Source organism: Phalaenopsis equestris, unplaced genomic scaffold, assembly GCF_001263595.1.
Source record: "Phalaenopsis equestris unplaced genomic scaffold, ASM126359v1 Scaffold000297, whole genome shotgun sequence".
NCBI lineage: Eukaryota > Viridiplantae > Streptophyta > Magnoliopsida > Asparagales > Orchidaceae > Phalaenopsis > Phalaenopsis equestris.
In genome coordinates this window covers 2,260,399-2,280,316 of record NW_018164739.1, presented here as the reverse complement: position 1 = coordinate 2,280,316, position 19,918 = coordinate 2,260,399, and the positions used below count along the sequence as shown (strand labels likewise).

The 19,918-nt window shown below is 35.2% G+C and overlaps 2 protein-coding genes across 2 annotated transcripts in view; one reads left to right on the top strand and one right to left on the bottom strand.

The window, feature by feature from the left end:
* LOC110025390 (ATP-dependent RNA helicase DBP3) overlaps positions 1-3,403 on the top strand; it is a 40,458-nt gene extending 37,055 nt beyond the window's left edge. Inside the window, exons 6-7 of the mRNA XM_020725845.1 lie at positions 2,641-2,807; positions 2,972-3,403. Of these exons, the coding sequence (XP_020581504.1) occupies positions 2,641-2,807; positions 2,972-3,233 (429 nt within the window). The 3' untranslated portion in view covers positions 3,234-3,403. The remainder of the gene's footprint in view (positions 1-2,640; positions 2,808-2,971) is intronic.
* Positions 3,404-6,139: 2,736 nt separating this feature from the next.
* LOC110025279 (glucomannan 4-beta-mannosyltransferase 9-like) lies at positions 6,140-14,348 on the bottom strand. The gene is made up of 9 exons (XM_020725681.1): positions 13,335-14,348; positions 13,139-13,237; positions 11,836-12,088; positions 8,141-8,251; positions 7,867-8,003; positions 7,521-7,634; positions 7,235-7,434; positions 6,871-7,065; positions 6,140-6,783 (listed from the first exon to the last, which is right to left on the bottom strand). The coding sequence occupies exons 1-9, from the start codon at positions 13,671-13,673 to the stop codon at positions 6,621-6,623; spliced, it is 1,611 nt and encodes a 536-aa protein (XP_020581340.1). The 5' UTR covers positions 13,674-14,348; the 3' UTR covers positions 6,140-6,620.
* Between the last annotated feature and the right edge of the window lie 5,570 nt (positions 14,349-19,918).

Below are 19,918 nucleotides of genomic sequence, written 5' to 3'. Positions count from 1 at the left end.
AATTTCAATTTGTTCATTGCTGAGAAGATTTTGTTTTATATGGCTATACTGACTATTGATAATAATAACAAGCTTCTCTTGGCTTCTTTGGGAGTTGAAATCACGCGCGGGTTTCCAATTTGTTAGTTTTTCTTCTTTTTTCTAACAGTTTTCTTTGGTATGATCATATTTTCATTAATGATGACAGTAAGCAATTCCCTTTTTTTTATACAGTCATTATTTCCAAAATTCTAGAATCTCAAACCATCAGAGTCAAATCCATCAGATGTGATGATTCCATCATAACTCTCCAAAAACTTTTTTCTTGGCTCAGACTTCATCTGTATCATTGTTCTATACTGTTAGGAACTTAATCACCTTTTCTCAGTGGCGTGTTTCTCTAAATCCTCGTCAATGGGGCATCTCTGTTCTTGAGCTTCAGACAGGTTATGTTGTTGTCATTGTCATACTAAATAACAAAGAAATCACTTTTCCAAAGTTCATGAGAACTTTTTCTAAAGAGAAAAGTTTTGATATTTTTTCAGAACTTGAAAATGTACTTCGACGACCAGACAAATTTCTTAAGTTGTGCTATTTGGCAAGAAGTTTTCCTTTCTTAATAGCCATAAAATTAGCAAGTTAGTACATGACGGTATTATTTATGTATTTTCAAACTTCTACTCAATATTTTCTTTCTTTGGTGCTGTAATAGATTCAATGAGATGATATTTTAATTTTTGCTCGTCCTACAAATGAACATCTTTATAAATTGAAACCGATGGAGATATTTATGGTCCTTCAATTTGTGACTAGTGATAGGGATGGTATTGTTCATAGCACCTTTAGGCTACGGGATGAGCACTTCAAGATCAGAACTTATCACGAACGAGGAGGGTTTGTCTTCTTGTAGCCATACTGTAGCTAGACATACAGGATGAAAGAAATTAGAGAAAGAAAGTCTTTGATGCCATAAAGAAAAAGAAAATAAAATAAATTTTCTATTTTTAAAGCAGTGTACATAAGAAGAGTAAATCAAAAATTAAATCAAAAAGTAGATATTAATCCTGGATCCATAGATAAAAGACAATAAATGCTATATTCCTAAAATTGTGTGCAAAATAATAGGACAATAAACTAAAATGGAAATATAGGAATCTTGTGACATAATGACAACAAAGCATTCAAAATAATAATAATAATAATAATAACTTATTGATTATTGTATTTGTTAATGCTTGAATTCTCTTGTTAATTTTTCATTTACTGATTTTTTTTAAGTTTCATAATTATATTTCTCCTGTATAGTTTAGAGGTAGATAATATGAACAATTGCTGTTTATAGGGGTGTAAACGAGCTGAACATGCGTGAGCCAAAGTTTTGTTTGTGTTTGGTTCGTGTCTGAAATACATCTTGCATAATCTATACGTGTTTGGCTTGATTGAAGCTCATATTCAACTCAGCTCAAATTTAACTTACTCATTTATTAAAACTAAAAAAACATATTTAATTATATTATTAATTTTATTAAATTAATAAATAATTAATTTAGCAAACCTTTACCGGTACCCGTATACTTCCACTGTCCCTGAAAACAGTTAATTTTTTTGTTGCGTTGAAGAAGCCTACTTTTGCATTTTATAGAGCTTTTCTCACAGCCATATTATGAACTTTTTTGATGTTGGACTAAACAATGCCCCCATCGTTCCGTTCCCACTTCCCATATTCCCACTTACGCTTGACGCTTGACGCTTGGGCTAACAAAATATTTTTGAAGACTTTACATGCATGCTGACTAAATCCTATGTATTTACATTCCCAACCCTTAAAAGTGGGGCAAGATTTTTAGCATCATTTACATAAGTACCAGTAAAATCCCATATATATACATATTTAACATCTAAAATTATATTTTTTATAATTATATCACCACCCAAATTATTTTAAAAAAAAATTTATCATTTTTTCAAATAAAGTATAAAAATTAATATAAATAAATATAAATAAATATTATTATTATTATTTATTTTTTTAATTATTTCGAGCCAAAATAAACCAAATACGAAGGAACAAAATATTGTTCCTGCTCGGCTCGTTTATATATCAAGCTCAAAAAAATTGTTTGTATTCAGCTCGCTTGTTTAATGAATGAATTGAACATGAGCTAGTTAACAAACCGAACACGAGCTATTCAAAAGCTATGAGCTTTTTGATAGCCCTAGCTGTTTAGAGGTACTGCAAGTTAGGGTCCAATGGACATATCATACATTTAGTCTTAAATCCCATTTAAACAGTGATAATTTCTTATGTACCCTATGAGATTTATATATGGTATGGTATGATCATCGAACATACCATATGTTAAAGAAATACCACATTGATCATTGTTATTTCAATGGCTGATTGTTAACTACAACTCTGATAATGACTTGAACATACTCTGACTCAAATACATCCCAAAATATAAAAGCTCGATGCAAGGATACAACACTAGTAGCAAATCTAGAACTATATATATTGATAAATTTTTATTTTTGTTTTCTCAGTTAAGTGCGTTGTAACATTTTGACCTAAATCACTGCAGACAAAAACCTTCTCAATGTATTATCTTTAGTTTAATATAGATTGCTTTTGATATCAATTATGTGTCTCTGAATGTGCAGATTTTGCAAATTCTTGCTCAAGCACTTAGCAACCAGACTACAAGTTCTAAAGTTCTTCTAATATCTGGGTGTGCATCCAAAATCAACCCACTCTCATCTTACCTGAATTCTAAAGGTTACACTATTTGTGTTGACGGTCATTCGCGCATTTTACATAAAACGAATGGGTTAGTTTGCTTAACTATGTTAACAGTTACTTTTTTTTTTGTAGGATATACTACAAGAATCATTATTTATTAGATTTTTATTCGACCCATTATGTACCTTACAACTAAAACTAAGTTGGCTCACTTCTGTTAACAGACTTTCCACATCCTGTTTCTGTTTGCAGTGAAAAATCAGGAACAGTCTTGATTAAGGATTTAAACGACCTCCATGATTTACACATGGATAAATTAGAGATAGTTATAATTGTGGATTTTCCTTCCTCTATCATGGATTATATAGCAGTTCTGACAAAGGTTGCGCGGCATACTCTTGTCGGGGTTCTGCATAGTTTCTTTTCTACAGTAGATGCTCCTTTGGCTCCGTCTTTGATTGAGGTACTTGAACAATGTGGCCAGGTGGCTCCAGAATTTCTTCGCAGCCTTTGAATCCTCACATCTAATAACTAAAAAGTTGTCTGTCGAGTGAGCAATATGTTTATAATTTGCTTTTTCTTAACATGTTGCTTTTCATAAAAAAGAAATGAAACGTGTATCATCAACATTGTTTTATATCAAAATTTGACATTGAGTTCTATTCTATTTAATCTAATACTAGTGCCATATTCACCTTCTTGTTTTTTTTTTAATTTTTTTAACTTTTATATGCCTTACAATTAAGGTTTTATAGGTTTGAAATGCTCAAAGTTTATGCTTCTCATAGTTTCATCTATTTTGTTAAAGCTTTATTGGTGCATCAAGGAGACATGAATCAACTCAAGTATTAATAAATTAGGGATGCACAAGTGGGACAGGTCTGTCAATATGGCTCTATGTTAGGCAAATAGCTGGTGTTCGAGATAATCATTTCTATCATGTTCTAGAGTCAATTATCTCAAGTTAGAATGCCAATACCATATATAATATGAGAAGTAAAGGGATCAGAAAGATCATAAAGAGAACCATGGGATCTTATCTAGTTGAATTAATTTTATCAGTAGTTAGTATGAATTGCGATCGCCCTTTCTCAAACTTGTAGATGTCACTATAATTTAATTGAAACATATATGTTGATATTTTATTGGTGACAGAATGAGATGGGGTATTAGGATTGAACCTTTGTGATATGTGAAGTCTATGGTTTGAGGATGACATAAGTAAGATAACTCAAGCAAGTCATGGAGGCCATTGGAGCTAGCTAGATTTGGCCTCTTTTAGATGTGAAGATGACATTATTTAAAGTTAGCAAGGATGTAGTGTGAAAAAGATATGGAAGTGTTCTGGAGGCTGGATCAATATGACCCTAGAAGTGGAGATGATAAGTCGTGATGGTAATTATAGAGTGGTTTGGAACGTCATATGGACCATTAAGGAGAGTCTGTTCAGTCCTCTTGTAAAAGGTGATATTGTAAGACCTAAATTTCTAGTGTTGTAAGATGTTCATGGAGTCAATTAGTGGTGTTTGGATCGATCCTTTCGTTAGTACGGAGGTGAGGCGACCTGAAGATGCCGATGGAGTTTTGTAGGAAGGCTGCAGAGGTGACGTGGGCAATAGAATGTTGTAAGAAGGGCATGTGAACTTTGGAGGTGGTTAGATGAATCCTTATTTGGAGGTGGAGATGACCCCCCAACTAACTCATAGGAAGTGACCAAACAACATATAAAGCAGTTTGAAGTCTTCATTCGGTGGTCGAATTGATCCTTCCCATCAGGTGGAGATGGCACAACCTCAAAGCTGCAATGGAGCCACACAGAAAGGTAAAACTAGTCAAATTGAACCTCCCATGGAAGTGGAGATGGTTTACCCGAAGGCAATGATGGAGCACCGCAGGAGTGCATGAAGACAATTGAAGGTGGTTAGATGTCATCTTCTTGTGGCGATGATGTGTCCTAAAGTGATGCCAGAGCAACAAAGAGAGGCCATGGCTGCCATTGATCATATAATCTATATTTTATATTCTATATACTTGTATTTTCAATTGTATAAACGTATGATTTTTTTATTAGTCTTCACCAGAGGTCCATTCCAATAGTTCCTGTCAAGCAACTAAATCAAGATCTTGAGCAAAGCTGGCATGGGGCCGACCTCCTAATGATTGCAGACATGCCATGAATTTGAAGTTCTTTTTTACAGACTTTAATCACCTTGAGTGAAGCATAAGCAAAGAAAACGCAACAAGTGGTTCGAGCCATGTGGGTATGGTCCAGCTATGGACATTTTAAGCAGGAGAGCCACAGGTGCAAGATAACAGGAGGCATGAATAGTGATCGAGTCTGACTGGTATTTTATAATAGAAACATGCTAGATATGGTGATTGGTCATGGCATGCGTGATTGATTTCTTCATCAGGTGAAGAGATAAGAGGGCACTTTTGTCCATTCATCTGCTGGGAGGATGAATGGCTATTGACATGGCACAGGTGGTAGGTTGCAGTTTGGGATGTTGAATGACTTGGTAATGACTTGCTTTCATAACTTATTATAGGGGTATTTACATGCATTACCTCCGAATTCCTCTGTATTTACATATCTAACAGCTATACTTTACTTTTTACACTTAAAGTGAAATACATTTTTTCATACATAAGATATCATGTGTAAAAATTGAAGTTTAGGTGTTAGATATGTAGATACATAGGAATTGAGTGCTATGAATGTAAATCTTCTTTGATGATGTTTGTTCACTCAAATATTTATGTATTTACATATCTAAAAACAGAACATTACAAAAATTCAGTTTATCATGGCTATTAAGGCTGTCAATTTGGCTTGTTTTTCGTGAACATCTCGTGTTTGGCTCGTTAAGCAGCTCGTGGAGCCGACCCCGAAGTATAATTTGTTCCCTCGTGTTCGGCTCGAAATGGCTCAAAAAAAAATTATATAATTTTTTATATAACAATATATTACATATATTATTTATATAATAATATATTATATATATTTATGTCTAAGTTTAAATCATAACACCTCTTGTAGCAATATAGTTAGTGTTTTTTTTTGTATAGATTTGATCCAGGTTCGAATCCCACACTTTATATCTATTTTTCACAATTTTAATTTAACGAGCCAATTTCGAGCCGAACACGAACACAAATATTTAAATCGAGTCGAACACGAACACACTGTTCACGAGCCGATTTCAAACACGAGCCGATTTCGAACACGAGCCAAGCTTGAGCTCGCTCGTTTACAACCCTAATGGCTATCACTAGATGATACAGCGTGTGTATTATTAAACTATAATTTCTAGAATACAGTTTTTCAGATTTTAGAACTCTTCATGCGATGCCACATACTATATAAAAAATTACAAAGTAAAAGAGCAAGAGCATACTAAGCCTAGCGGAAAGGAGTACTTAATAAAATTGGAAATAAATCTTATTATTACAATGATACCAAATTCAAGACACTTATTGGCCAAAAAAGAAAAAAAAAATGACACCCAGCATGACTGATGACAATATAAGTTATCTTCTTATTTTAATTTTTTTAATAAAGAAACAAAATTACAGAGCAAAATACAAAATCAAACTAGAGGGTGTTTGCGTGTTTGCCACCACTCTGCACAGCTTCCAATATCAGGAATCTTTCTTCTTTTCTGCTGTGGCTGCTTCGATATGCTTCTGCATAAAATGCAAAACTTCCTATTTCTTTGCTTTTGTCTTTGAAGTCTTATACAATTCTATAGCCATGGCTCTGGTACCTAAATATTCACAAAATAACTTATCCGGTACGCGACTTCTCATGACTACAGCCCGGCCCTTAACAAAATAACAAGCTGGAGGAGGATTCTAACGCCTATAGTTGCAATATTCAAGGAATTGCCATCATTCAGTTTCAGGAGTGTGGGACATATATGCCTACATAACCAAAACCTACAGCAAAAAATGCCAAGCCCTGGAGAAACAGATATATGAAGTAATGGTTCCTCCCAAATGCCAAATCATAGAACCCACAGAAGAAGAGGAAGACTCCCACCCCTAGCTCCAACACATGTAACCTGTTTTTAGACATGTGAAATTAAAACATATTAGAGAACGAGAATCATCGTTATAATCATTCAGATTTAGGAAATTATTTGAATTACTTATCGCCGATCCGAATTTTCATTTTCTTAGATGCTTTAGCAATGGTTTTCGTCTTCAACGCATCACCTAGCTTCTCAGTGACTATCCATTCATTAACCTTGCTGGTCTCTAAGAGGCCTACAAAGGTAGCCTTTGTTCTATGCAAAGACATGACATTCTCAAAAAGGATCCAGAATACTATCAAGTGGAGAGATCTATAACAGGAGGAGAATAAAGAAAACAGTAATTAGAACAAGAATTATGGTATACTATGTCTAATATAAGAAATAATTTACTTCAGCAAAAGACACAATATCAGCAAAATATGAACTTGTCACACTTTGAGGAATAACACCAAATAGAGAAGGTGATATATCTCTATACCTTGGAGTTCCAACAGCATTAAGAAGGGTGATGATGGATGGGATATAGACTGAACCCCACTTTGGAACTTCTACTTCAGGAACTAAGACAGTTGCCGGGATGACCACACAGTAGAACACAAAGGTGACAATATGAGCAACAATTTTTCGAACAAAGAAGAAATTGTAGATCACATGTATTTTCTTAAATAGAGATACTTTCTGCAAAACCATAAAACAAACACTCATTAAATTAAATTGCAGGCATTATGGTTCTTCGTAAATAATCATATCACACTCTATGTTACCTTGTTTCTTACAATCTCCATAAGCATTTTCCTGAACAAGTTTGCAGGACCACATGACCACCTGTGTTGCTGATATCGATAAGCTTTGAAGGTGCTCGGCAATTCATTTTTTACCTGTATTTAAGATAACAAATAAACCAAGAAAGTTGGGTTCACTCGCCAAAACTAAACACATGAGTTTGCATAATGACAATGCTCAATTAAGTAATGAAGAACCAAATATGCCATTTTGTCGATTAATAGATGCCCAAACACAGTATTTTTTGAGAAAAAATCAGTCATTCAAAGAAAGCAGAGTACATAAGGTAGATTGAACAGGAAATTTTTAAGGACAACTGTTGAGTACCTTAAGATTTGATAGGTATACGAATTTCCAACCTTTGAGGCTTGCTCGAACAGCCAAGTCCATGTCCTCTACGGTGGTCCGATCCTTCCAACCTCCTGCTTCATTTAGAGCTGATATCCGCCACACCCCAGCAGTCCCTGGATGCAAAGATCAACTATCAATGTTTAGACAAACATAAAACAATGTGAAATCATAGTTTCATTGTAAACAAAATTTCACCAAGGGCATGCAACTTGTAAAGGAGAGAGATGTTCCCTAGGAAGATAATACTCACCATTGAAGCCAAAAAAGGAATATATGGAGGACCCAACCTCCTGCTCAACAGTGAAATGGTAATCCAGGGACATCTCCTGCATCCTAGTCATCAGACATTCATTGGAGTTCGCTGATCAATCAGAAAATTTGCAAGAGTTAAAAACTGCCCTGTGAAATTTGAGCGGTTTTGGTGTTGGCTAGCTTGAATTCTTCAAATTATATATACACTCTCAAATTACGTATTCATGGTTAAAATACAGGCCGTTTATTCTTTCTGCACCTACCTTAAATTCACTCATTGTAAACGCCCAGCCAAACAGAAAGGATCATGAATATCATGCAAATGATTAAAATATAATCAAATGCAGATGTAGTTAAAGAAAAACAGAAAGAAAAGAAAAAAAAACTTAATTAACCACATTCCAATCTTTTGAGTCCAATAATCCTATCTAATAAAATCAGTTTTCTAACAAGAATGTCCAAACGAGTGCTTCATCTCTCAAAAAAACATTAAAAAAAAAATAAAAATAAACTCATGAATAATCACAAATATTATCGGCTTACACCATAAGCATGTGCACAAGTCTGTAATTATTCAATGAAACAAAATAAGTATACCGCCAAAGGCACAGAAGCAAAAAATACAAATTCATAAGACGAATACCCCACTGTTATTTAAAAAATTACAGACTATGCCAATTTTTTTGAGTCAGAATATTCCGGCCAAATAAAATGCCAAAAGCTCATTAAATTTCTAATAATAATAATAATAATAGTAATAATAATAATAAAGACACAAGGTCATTATTATTAGCTGAGCTTAAAAGAACTGCACATGGTAGTGTCGGTAGGAAGCAGGAAACAAGAACACGTGGGTGAAAACTGGTCCAGAAATTAGTTGAATTTATATGAATGGCAAAATATTTATGGCTAACGCCCGTGGAATTTAACAGCAGCCGAATAACTGCAAACAGGTAAAATGCTGCAGGTTGGAGCCTGGAGGCTCTACCTAAGCCCTCATCCTGCCTAAAATATAGGTATATAACCTTGCGGGTGAGCCCACGGGCAGCCCGGCTCTCCACTTCTTTTTATCTAAAATTAATTTTTCCAAGATTTAAAACCAATAACATATAAAAAAAATGTATATTTCAGATTTAATATCCACCGACACAAATAAACAAACAAACCCCTATAAACGCATGTGTCACAACCAATATATGTTGAGACTTCAAAGGATAATAATTGGCGAAAAAATTAGTAGTTCAAAATTTAATGAAGGAGATTATTTCTCTGAGAAAATTGATGGATGCCAAATATTTTGTACATTATGGCATTTCATACTAAAAAATAATTGGCCAGGTATTAGTTTTATGGTAAGAAAATTGTCTCTGGATATTCTAAATATTTTTTTGGTTAGAATGGGTCTCAATATCATTGAATTTGCATATAGATAAATCCTTATAAAAATATAAAATTTTGATGTTATGTATGAAATGGTCTTCATAAAAAAATCAGGGATTTCAAACCATAACATTGGACAAGATGGGTTTAAAAATACGACAAGCCTGCAAACAAAGAACTGAAAGGCATCAAAGAAGATAGAACTGGATTAATGAAAAAAGTTTTTGTAATATTCCAATTTTTTACAAAAATATCCTTCGATTCTTAATTTTCTGTGATGCACATGCCACAAAAACTACACCCATCTTAGCCAATCGCCAGTCACGAGGTCCCAAAAAATTATAATTTTGTCTGCCAACAATTATTTGTACTGTATAAAGGTGTGTCATGTGCTTCTTTAGTGATATGGTTGGTTCATTAATTCATCTCTACCCAACCAACCAGTCTGGAACCCACAAAATTAACCGGACAATCTCAAATAACTCCGGTCACACTCTCTCTCTATCTCTCTCTCTTAACTCTTACTTCCGGCAGGAGAGATGTATTTCGGTGGTCTTTGAAAATGGAAATAGACGGCAGAGGATGGGGGCGACATCAGCGGTGGTCTCCGCAAGTTTAGCCATGTGATCAAAGAGGGTGACGTGGTGATCAGTGTTTTCTCAACACTATTATAAACTAATTAATAAATTAAATTGGTCAAAATCTCATTCAGCGAGAATTAGAAAATTGCAGCAATATTTCCAGGAACAAAAAGTCCAACACTACAGTGAAAACCATAATTGGCGCTCTTGATTATGTCATTCAATCGGTTCTCAAACTAAGTCATGTTTGAGCCATGCATGAATTAATCTCAAAATTGTGCAATTTGAGCCAAAAGTCAAACAAATCTACGAACCTTCCTCGCCTCATCTTTTTCTCCGTCTAGCATTATCTCTTCTAATACATGCTAATAATAGAACCAAATGACAGCACTGGTGACCTGATATTCGGTTCAGTTTATTTCAAGTCATATTATTCAGAACAAACGCATTCTATTCAGACATACAAATTATAAATGAAAAACGTTTGCATATCTGGTCAAATTTGGGCAAACCAAACCACTGGACATCTCTTTGCCTTCTCACTAGCGGCCCAACCCAAAAAGTCCTCTTTTTCACAAATTCTGTACCAGTTTTAGATAATTAAGTGATTTAATTAAAATAGAATGACAATTTTTTTCCACGTTATAACTTGCTTTGCTCAACCATAATCGTATCAACAATTATTTAATAAAATTATGTCCAACGAATACAAATATAACAAAGAGATGTTAAGGTATCACTTTATATTTTGTTTTTCATTTCATACTTTTAATTTATTTTGTATATATTTTCACTTGAAATAAAATATATTCGGCATCCTATAATATATTAGGTTATTTTTAAAACTACTATAAGTAATTTTAAGTATTATCTAATTTTTTTTAAATACACTAAATAAACTTATTTTAAAATAAAATAGAAAAACAAAAAATAAAATGATCCCAAACAGGCACTGAATGAATCAAAATCCTTGCCTAGCCAATCCTAGAATCAGCATGACTGAATAAAAATAATTCTCAAATACATTTGGTTCAACAAACTAATTTCTTGTCATCCAAAATTTATCAAATATAAAGGGGCTACCCAAATAAATCCTGTAGTGTATAACTGTGCCTAGGCCGAGTGTACGCTGCCAAGGAGGAGGTGAGGGGGCTAGCGAACTATAGTGACATTTCTCTTTACAGTTCGGACCCACGTGCCAGCGAGTGAAATGTTCCTACTCTGTCGGCGAGTTAAAGCGTCCGTCGGACATCCTATCATCCTCTTTCCTTCTGAATTAAGAGTTTAGTTACTAACCCTAGTGAATCAAAGCGGACGAATAAAGGAAAAGGGGTGGTATTAAAGCGTAAAACAAACAAAAGTTAAAAAAGGCGTGGCGGGCCCAAAATCACGCAGCACTCGTCTCCTCCGGCCGCCATTAACAAATCGAGTATCTCCGAAAGCGACGTGGGTTTATGTTAAGCACGTCGACAAACCACCCCACCGACACACGAAGGTAATTTTTGCAACTATTTTGATTCGTTAGCATAGGGAAATAAGGCTGATATTTTATTCACCCAAAGTTTTAACATCAAGATCAGCACGTAATCTTAAATTTCTTAACAATATTTAAACTCAAGTCAAACTTTTAACTCCCGATATCTTATCAAGAACTTAGTGAAGATGGGTAGCAAAATTAAGATTTGGTTTGAGAGAAGTAAAATAGAAAAAAGAAGAAGGGGGTAGGGCTTACAGAATTTCCAGCGAGCCTGAACGAGGCCGAGTTTGGGGTTGTGAACGAGGAAGGGAATGGTGCGGGTGAGGAAGTCTGGCTCGGGCTGGAAGTCGGCGTCGAATATGGCGACGAAATCACAGCTCTTAACATAGCTATGCTTCATCCCCTCCTTCAGGGCGCCGGCTTTGTACCCGTTCCGGTTGTCACGTATCTCGTACTTTATGTTGATTCCCTTGCTCGCCCATCTCTCGCATTCCATCACCACCAGATCCTGCAATCCCAACCGTCAGATTCACCCCACCTTTCCATCTTTTCATTTCTGATCATTTCTTCTCGACAAATTTCTCAGAAATTTATCTTTTTAAAAAAAAAAAAAATTGATCAAGAGTCAAGAACATATGTATGAGTTTTGGATTACTGCTCTAACAAAAATAGGGGATTTATAAATAACATTTTAATATTGTCCTATTTATATTTAACTTTCAAAATTTAATATTTACTCACATAAAATTATTAAACAACAACCAAAATTCCAACTTTCTTACCCTCATATTAACTGGATAACTCTTCCTATCCACACCTTGGTGGTTCTGCTGATGCTCTTTTCAGATCAAAATTCAATACTTTTTTTTTCTGTTTTTCAAAGTTGACACAGATTAATATACCTTGAATACACTCTATCCACACATACGGATCATCCATTCGTAATATTTTCTCTTTATAATCCCGTGGACCGTTCCATTAGCGAAATTACATCTTGAATTCCCCTTCTTTAAACTCATTAAATTTTAATTTAGAATTAAAGAGGGCAGAACTTCTAGCATATCTTATGTATTTAAATATTTAACATCCAAAATTTAATATTTACACTTATAACAATTTGATGTCGTAAATTTATTCCTTAAAAAATATATTTCACTTTTAAAAATTAGCATAATGTTAAATATTTGAGTGATATACATGTAAATGCCAAAAAAAATTAAGTTTTAGATACATATGAATAAGAAAATGTAAATTTTATGTATGAAATTCGTTTTATTTACTTTTGGAGTTAGTTATTGGACTAAACGAGCCAGCTCAGAACGCATTGATGAGCACTTTAGCTGGCTTAATCATTCGAAGGAAGAGACTGTTAATGAGACCCCGCAGTGACTTTTGCGAAATGATTAACATTTAAAATAGCATTAATACGCGCCAAAACGTGGGATTTGTGCGATCTTTATGTTAATTAACTCTTTATTTTAATTTAGAACTACGAGATGAGATGAGATGAGATGAGATGAGATGAAGACAAAGCGAGTGGGTAGAACAGAGCACTGACCTTGATGATGGGGTCGGTAGAATCGTCAAGCACCTGGATGATGATCCGATCGGACGGCCAGGAGAGCCCGCATGCAGCTCCAATGGAGAGCTTGTAGACCTGTAACCATCGCCGAGAAAACGAAGCTCAGAGAAGTGTGGGGAGGGATGAAGAAGAGTCGAAGAACGGATTGAGGAGAATGGGGCGGGGGAGATACCTCCTTTTCGTTGTACATGGGGATTTGAACGAGAACCATGGGGAATGCGGAGTTCCCGAGCTCAAGGTCCTCCTGTAGTGGCTCCCATTTGTAGCGCCTCTCAGGGCGGCGGCCGGAGAGTTTGACAGCGACGATGACGACAGCCATGTATACCTTCTCGACGAAAAGCATCACCGACATCACAAGACAAAGAAAAGTCGCCACGCGCAGAAGTGGGACGATCACCGGAGCCTTCACCTGCTCCCAGATCAGCGCTATCTGGCCGGCAATGTCATCCCTCCCCAACTGAAATGTCTCCGGAAGTATCCCCAATGTTGCCGACGAAGTCCCGCTCTCCATTCCTCGATCCGCAAAGGGTTAGATGAGATCTCGAAAAGACAAGATTTCAGTTCAAGATTAAAGAACAGAGGGCGGGAATGCTCCAATAGGTGAAAAAAGACGCATATATAAGGGGGGGTTTCTACTCCTTCCTTGCTTAAGACAAAAAGCTCCTATCTCTTTCCCCCCGTTTCACCCCAAATTTAAACTGGAGACCAGCTTTGCTGAGAAATTACGCAAGGGAATGTGGTGGAGCTGGATTGTCAGCAACTCAATATCGGATCAGAACTCCAGAAACAGAATGATGAAGAAAGAAGGAAAGAAAAACAGAGAAGATTAGGGTTTAACCCAAAGTCTTCCCCTGAAATCTTCCCTTCTCCTCCACAAAGAACCTCTCCGACGGCCCAACCACTTGATAAAGATCAATAGGCGCAATGCGGGTTAAAATGGGAAGGAAGAAGAGAGGGGCAATGCCTCGCTTCTCCTGAGAGCCCCACCCGATGCCAGACAAAGTGGATTAGATGACAATTCCAGGTAAAACAAAGAGAGTAAATGGTAAACGGTGAATGAAATCAAAGAAAGGGATGTAATCCAACAACTGAAAAGAGAAGAAGAATTCTTCTTCCTCAGTTACTCTTCTTCTTCCCTCTTTCCCACTTGGCGGAGGATTAAATGAAGTAGACTCGCAGAGAGTGAAAGGAGAGTTGCATAATCTGGCTTACAGCAGGCATTAAATAGTCGCTGCTGAAAGCAATTTACTATAGAGTAAAAACTGTGATCGTATCATTGCGAGATCAACGAAAGCAGGAAAAGATTCTTTTAATTTTGCAAAAAAATCAAAATAGTAAATTGATTGCTAATAAAATAACTAATTAAGAATGCATGCTTTATTCATCTTAATTAAGCAATTATGATTTAATTTTCCATTTGAAAAAATAAGAGGGATGGCTGGTGGCAAATAACTCTTTAGAGTTTTGATTTATTCTTTTTTGTTCTTTGTCTTGTTTTTAGAAGGAAGCTTGGTTATTCATGCAATAATTCTTGTACTTTCTGAAATTATATTTTGACATTTCAATGAAAAGGTAAAAACAATATAAAAAACAAAGGTTTATACAAAAAAAAAAATATATAATTCCTTTGATTATCGAACTATATTGTTAGGTATGACTCATATATCATAAATGAGACAGATGCTGGAGCGGAGCGGGGCCCATGAGCGGAGTGAAGCGGAAGAATCTGTCCAATCACCATGTGGGTTGGGGGTGCGGGAGAAACACTATGCGGTTTGGTATATGAGTAGTTTAAGTAATTACATATTGTACTATAGAGTTATATATGTGTCATGTTTGTAACCCTATGCGAGTCTCTGGGTCTTTGAGATTTTAAATCTTGTATTCCGTACTATTTTCTGAATATTGAAAAGAAAGTCGCCACTATACTCCCGAGGATGTAGGCATTTTTGCCGAACCTCGTAAATTTCTGTGTGTTCTTCTGGATTTGTGTCGATTCATAGTTTTTCTTCGCCCTAATTTCTCAACATATATCATAATGGATGGTTGATAAAAATTGGCTACATTATTATATTAAAGTATACAATTTGATTAATCGATTAATAGGTGAGCTGTTAAATATACCGCACTAATAGTTTTTCTAATCATAAATCCTAATCGATACATCGTTACTACTTAGGAAAAATACCAAAATAATCATTCTCAATATCTTATAGTCCCAAAGTTTACATTTTTATATTTATAATTTTTTTTTTTGATATTTTATTATACGCTTCATGCAAGCCATAATTTGTATTTGGGTTACATGCATCCCACCCAATTCTTATGTTTTTTTTAAGATTTATACCACCCAAAATCATTCATATAACATCAAAAATATCGCCATTTTAATTTTTTAAAAGTGAAATACATATTTTCATAGATGGTGAAAGTGGTATGTATGTAAAAATTGAAATTTAGTTGTTAGCTATGTAAATACATAAGATTTGACGGGTTTTGTTGGAGTTTGATTTCAATCATTGTTTTATGAAGAAACTCGGCCGAATTCAACTCGTTAAGTAGCTCATGTTCACATTGTTTGTTAAGTCAGCGAACCGAATACAAACAACCTATTGACGAAATAAATAATATATATATTATTTATATAATAATATATTATATATATTTATATCTAAGTTTAAAGCACTACAGCACGTGTGATTGCATAAAAATATTGCAAGTTCAAATCCAACGCCCACATCTATTTTTTTAATTAATTTGGACTAATCAATTTCAAACTGAATGCTAGCTAAACACAAACAATAGTATGTAAACATGAACAAGCTTTTTTGCCAACAATTTCAAACACGAGCCACTTTTAAATAGAATTAGTTTCGAACGACCCAAACTTGGCAGCCCTTTAAAACATACCTATCAGTTCCTTGCTATAATCTGTTGCCAACTTCCTTGCTTTGGCTAAATGCAACACTGATCTTCATGTTTTGGCCCAATTTCCACGTTCCAATTAGACATTATAGTATCAAATCCAAGATTTTAAACTTTGAAAATTGTCTTATATGCTTAAATTTCATTCCATATATATTATTGGTTGAGCTCTTATGATTGGAGGAGATTGAATTTGCATTGATTTTCCTTAGGACATTTACATACATACACCCAATTCCTATGCATTTACTTATCTATCACCTAAACATTACTTTTTACATTTATACCACTTAAATATTTCCCGTTACCTTAAAAATGCCACTATTTTAGCATTTAAAAAGTGAAATACTCTTTTTCATGCATAGGCAAGATGACACCTATGTAAAAAATTGAAGTCTTGGTGTTAGATATGTAAATATATAGGAAGTCAGTGGTATGTGTGTAAATTTTCATTTTATGGAATACGCATTTCTAATAATATGTTGCTTTGTCGAGCATATGTATTAGATTACTAAGTTGGGGGGCTAAATTAGCTTTTCATTTGTTTGTACTGTCATTAATATTTGATGTGCTAATTCTATGTTGTAAATTATTAAATTAATTTCATTATTTGCTGATAAATGCAATGCACGACTATGGTAAGAACGTTAGCTTGTAACACAATAACTTTTATTGATATAAGCCTTGGTGTAGAGAGTTTAGGTAGTCCTAGGACTTGAAATCATTTGAAAATTTTAGGTTAATAAATGTATAGAAATGATTCATAAATTTTGGTGGATTGTTTATATGTTTTGTGATTTTTATTTTGGTAATAGGTTCTATAAGAACTTAATTTGGTCACTAAAATTGGGAGAGAAAAGAATGCATTGCTTTGATATGTAGCTTTTTAACAAAATTATAATAGGTTTAGGTCGATCGAAAGGCTAAAGATACTAAACTAAGGCTAGTTTGGCTCCAATCTTGGCTGAGAGCTTTAGAGTGGAGTTTAATAGAGATTTTCTGGAAGAATAACTATAAAAATGAATGCTTTTGTTATTTTCCGCTCTTTTAATTTTTTGAAGGAGTCACTAGCTTGTCTATTTACAATCTTCGTATTATTCCCTTATTCAAGTAACTCTCCCTCTCAGATAGAATGAATGATCCGGAAAGGAGAGGAACCGAAATGAGGGATATAAGTCGGGCAATAGACAAACGAGAGAATGAAAGTGGAGAATTTTCATAAAGTGAACTTCGCGTGGACAACACAAAAGCATACACCCGAAATGAGATCAGATCAAAATTACCCTAGAGAGATAACTGCGAATAAAGCCTTACGAAAACAATTCACAATCAGATAATCAAGTTTTTGTGCTTGTTATGGGGTCAATAACACTCTCAATAGGCTGAAGTCTACTTTCCCAGAACTCTAAAAAATGCTCCAGAATGCAGTTTTGGGAACGTAGTTGCCCGGGACTAGCGCCTAAGCACTGGCTTGGCCCGAAAATGCTGATTTTCATGTAGACCGTCTACCGGAGGGTTTCTTCGATCAGCGAGCTATGGGGACCAAGCATGACTGGAATATGATCCAATAACTACAAAAATTAGTACTTTGATCAGCCATTCTTTAAGGAAACTATTGCTAACGCTGGCGGTGGACCATGGTGCGGGTGTGGTGTTCCAAAACTTAATTTTTGCACGATTGGTTGTAGGAAGGTCCTCGTCGATTCGAAAGCCACAAAAAGTTGGGTATTGCTAAAATACAACCCCGTAACTCATAAATGAATAATTTAGGAGTTTTAAACTGAGATTTTTGGTGCTGACAGGAGCCCCAACCCCGTGCAGGGGTGAAATCAGTCCAAATACAAATTTTTCCAAAATGTGCGTGAAAGATTTTGGTAACCATTCTTGGCCTCATAAAATTTCAGATTAATGAAGTTGGGTCTCTCAATATCAAAACAGACTTAGAACACATCTAGAGTCAAGGTTAACACCACTTTACGGTGAATTTTCCCTGGTAGGGCCAAATCGATACCGATCCTAATTTTGTAATCGGGGTATGTACCGGGAGGTCTAATTTGATGTCTTGGACTGTGGGAAGCTGGACACAAACCCGTGTTGTTTAAATAAACACCCATTGTGCATGATATCAAAAATTGATGCCAATAATGGAGTAAAGATGTTACAAGATGATAAAAAAAGAATCTCAAATCAAGTAAAAAGAGTTAAATTACCAAGGATAATTGTTCGTTAAAGCAATGTGATTATGGATGGTCATCAAATCTCAATGTCCTTGAGTAAGCCTCTAAGCCTTTAAATATTGCATGTAGCTCTAATCATATTTTTAATAAACAATGACCCACTTCATTCAACAAGTTAACAACTAAATAGTTCTCATAAAAATGCTAAAGTCATCTAAGGCATAATAGAAGAAGGATAAGTGAAGGCTAACCCCTCCTTTTGAATGAATGACAAAAGATAGTCAGCCCCTATGAATGATAGAAGGTAGTCAGCCGTTGATTACCATTAACTGCTTCCAACTTGCAGCGAAGCACCTTGCAAAGCAACAACTGACGTTGCGAAGTCACGAAGCAATCTGAGAACCGGGGCACAACAACACATCTCGAAGATGGAGCAATGACACACTTTGCATACACTCGTGCAGCTCCTGACTCTGGCACCCACGGCCTACAGACGTCATTACAAATCACCACTATGACCTACGTAACCAACTATGACCTACGTGGTTCATAACTTGTGCAGCTTCTGACTCCAACTCGCATGACCTAAGAATGTCATTACTACTCACCATACGATCTATGTGACAAACTATGACATACGTAGTCAACAGCTCGTGAAACTCTTGACTCTGACCCTCACAGCCTACCAGCATCATTACTACTCACTATTACGACTCACGTGACCAACTACGATCTATGTGATCCACAACTAGTGTAGCTCCTAACTCTGACCCTATGATCCACAGCTCGTGCAGCTCCCGCATCTCACTAATATAACCTCTATGGCCAATTGACACTCATGGAGCAACCACCTATGACTCACCTAGCCAACTATTGACATGATTATCAACTACGACTTCTACAACAAACTGGAGCTACAGTCACCAGCTACAACACTTATGACAGACTATTTCCTCCGCGACAATCAACTGTAGCCCTTGCAATCTGCTGTCGCCAAGAATTACAGCCAGATTATAGATATACAATTTTGTAAATCCATCTATCTAATTTAGAAGAAGAATAGACATGTGTTCTCACCATTCATAATAGATTATTTCAACTGGGCTAGACACTGTGGTTTTCCCTTTTCAAGGTTTTTTCACGTAAAAAGTTGAGGTGTATTATGTGTACTTCTCCTTAATTACCCAAGTGTGTACTGGTTTTTCATGCAATGTTAAGATAATAAATAATCATTACTCTACCGCCACAAATCTTCTAGCACGCATCAAGGCATGTATGTTGATTATTAGAAATTTTTTGCGGTGGTGAGTCTTAAGGGCATTAGGGGTTAGTGAGATTAATGCAAATAGAACTCGTGTCACCAGATGGGTAAGGGAGACCAGAGCCCCAAATCATAGGACCAAGGTTTCATTGGGGTTGATTGGTAAAATTACTAAAGTTTTGTTTCGTACAGAACAAAGTTGAATCAATTAAACACCTTAGTTTAGTTATATCAATTGAATTTTTAAATTAATATTTTTTATTAATTAATTTAACTAATGTATAAATCTAATAACCTAAATCAATCGAATGCACACCTTAACATACACAAACACTCCAAAACTTAGCCAAGACTATGGTTTATATATATATATATATATATATATATATATAT

What these genes read in the sequence shown, in the direction of transcription:
- LOC110025279 (XM_020725681.1), bottom strand. Translation starts at nt 13,673, where the DNA reads ATGGAGAGCGGGACTTCGTCGGCAACATTGGGGATACTTCCGGAGACA. An exon ending in TGGAGATTGTAAGAAACAAG is followed by an intron (nt 7,435 to 7,520) that starts GTAACATAGAGT and finishes ATGGTTTTGCAG; the next exon opens with AAAGTATCTCTATTTAAGAA. An exon ending in AAAATTCGGATCGGCGATAA is followed by an intron (nt 6,784 to 6,870) that starts GTAATTCAAATA and finishes GTCTAAAAACAG; the next exon opens with GTTACATGTGTTGGAGCTAG.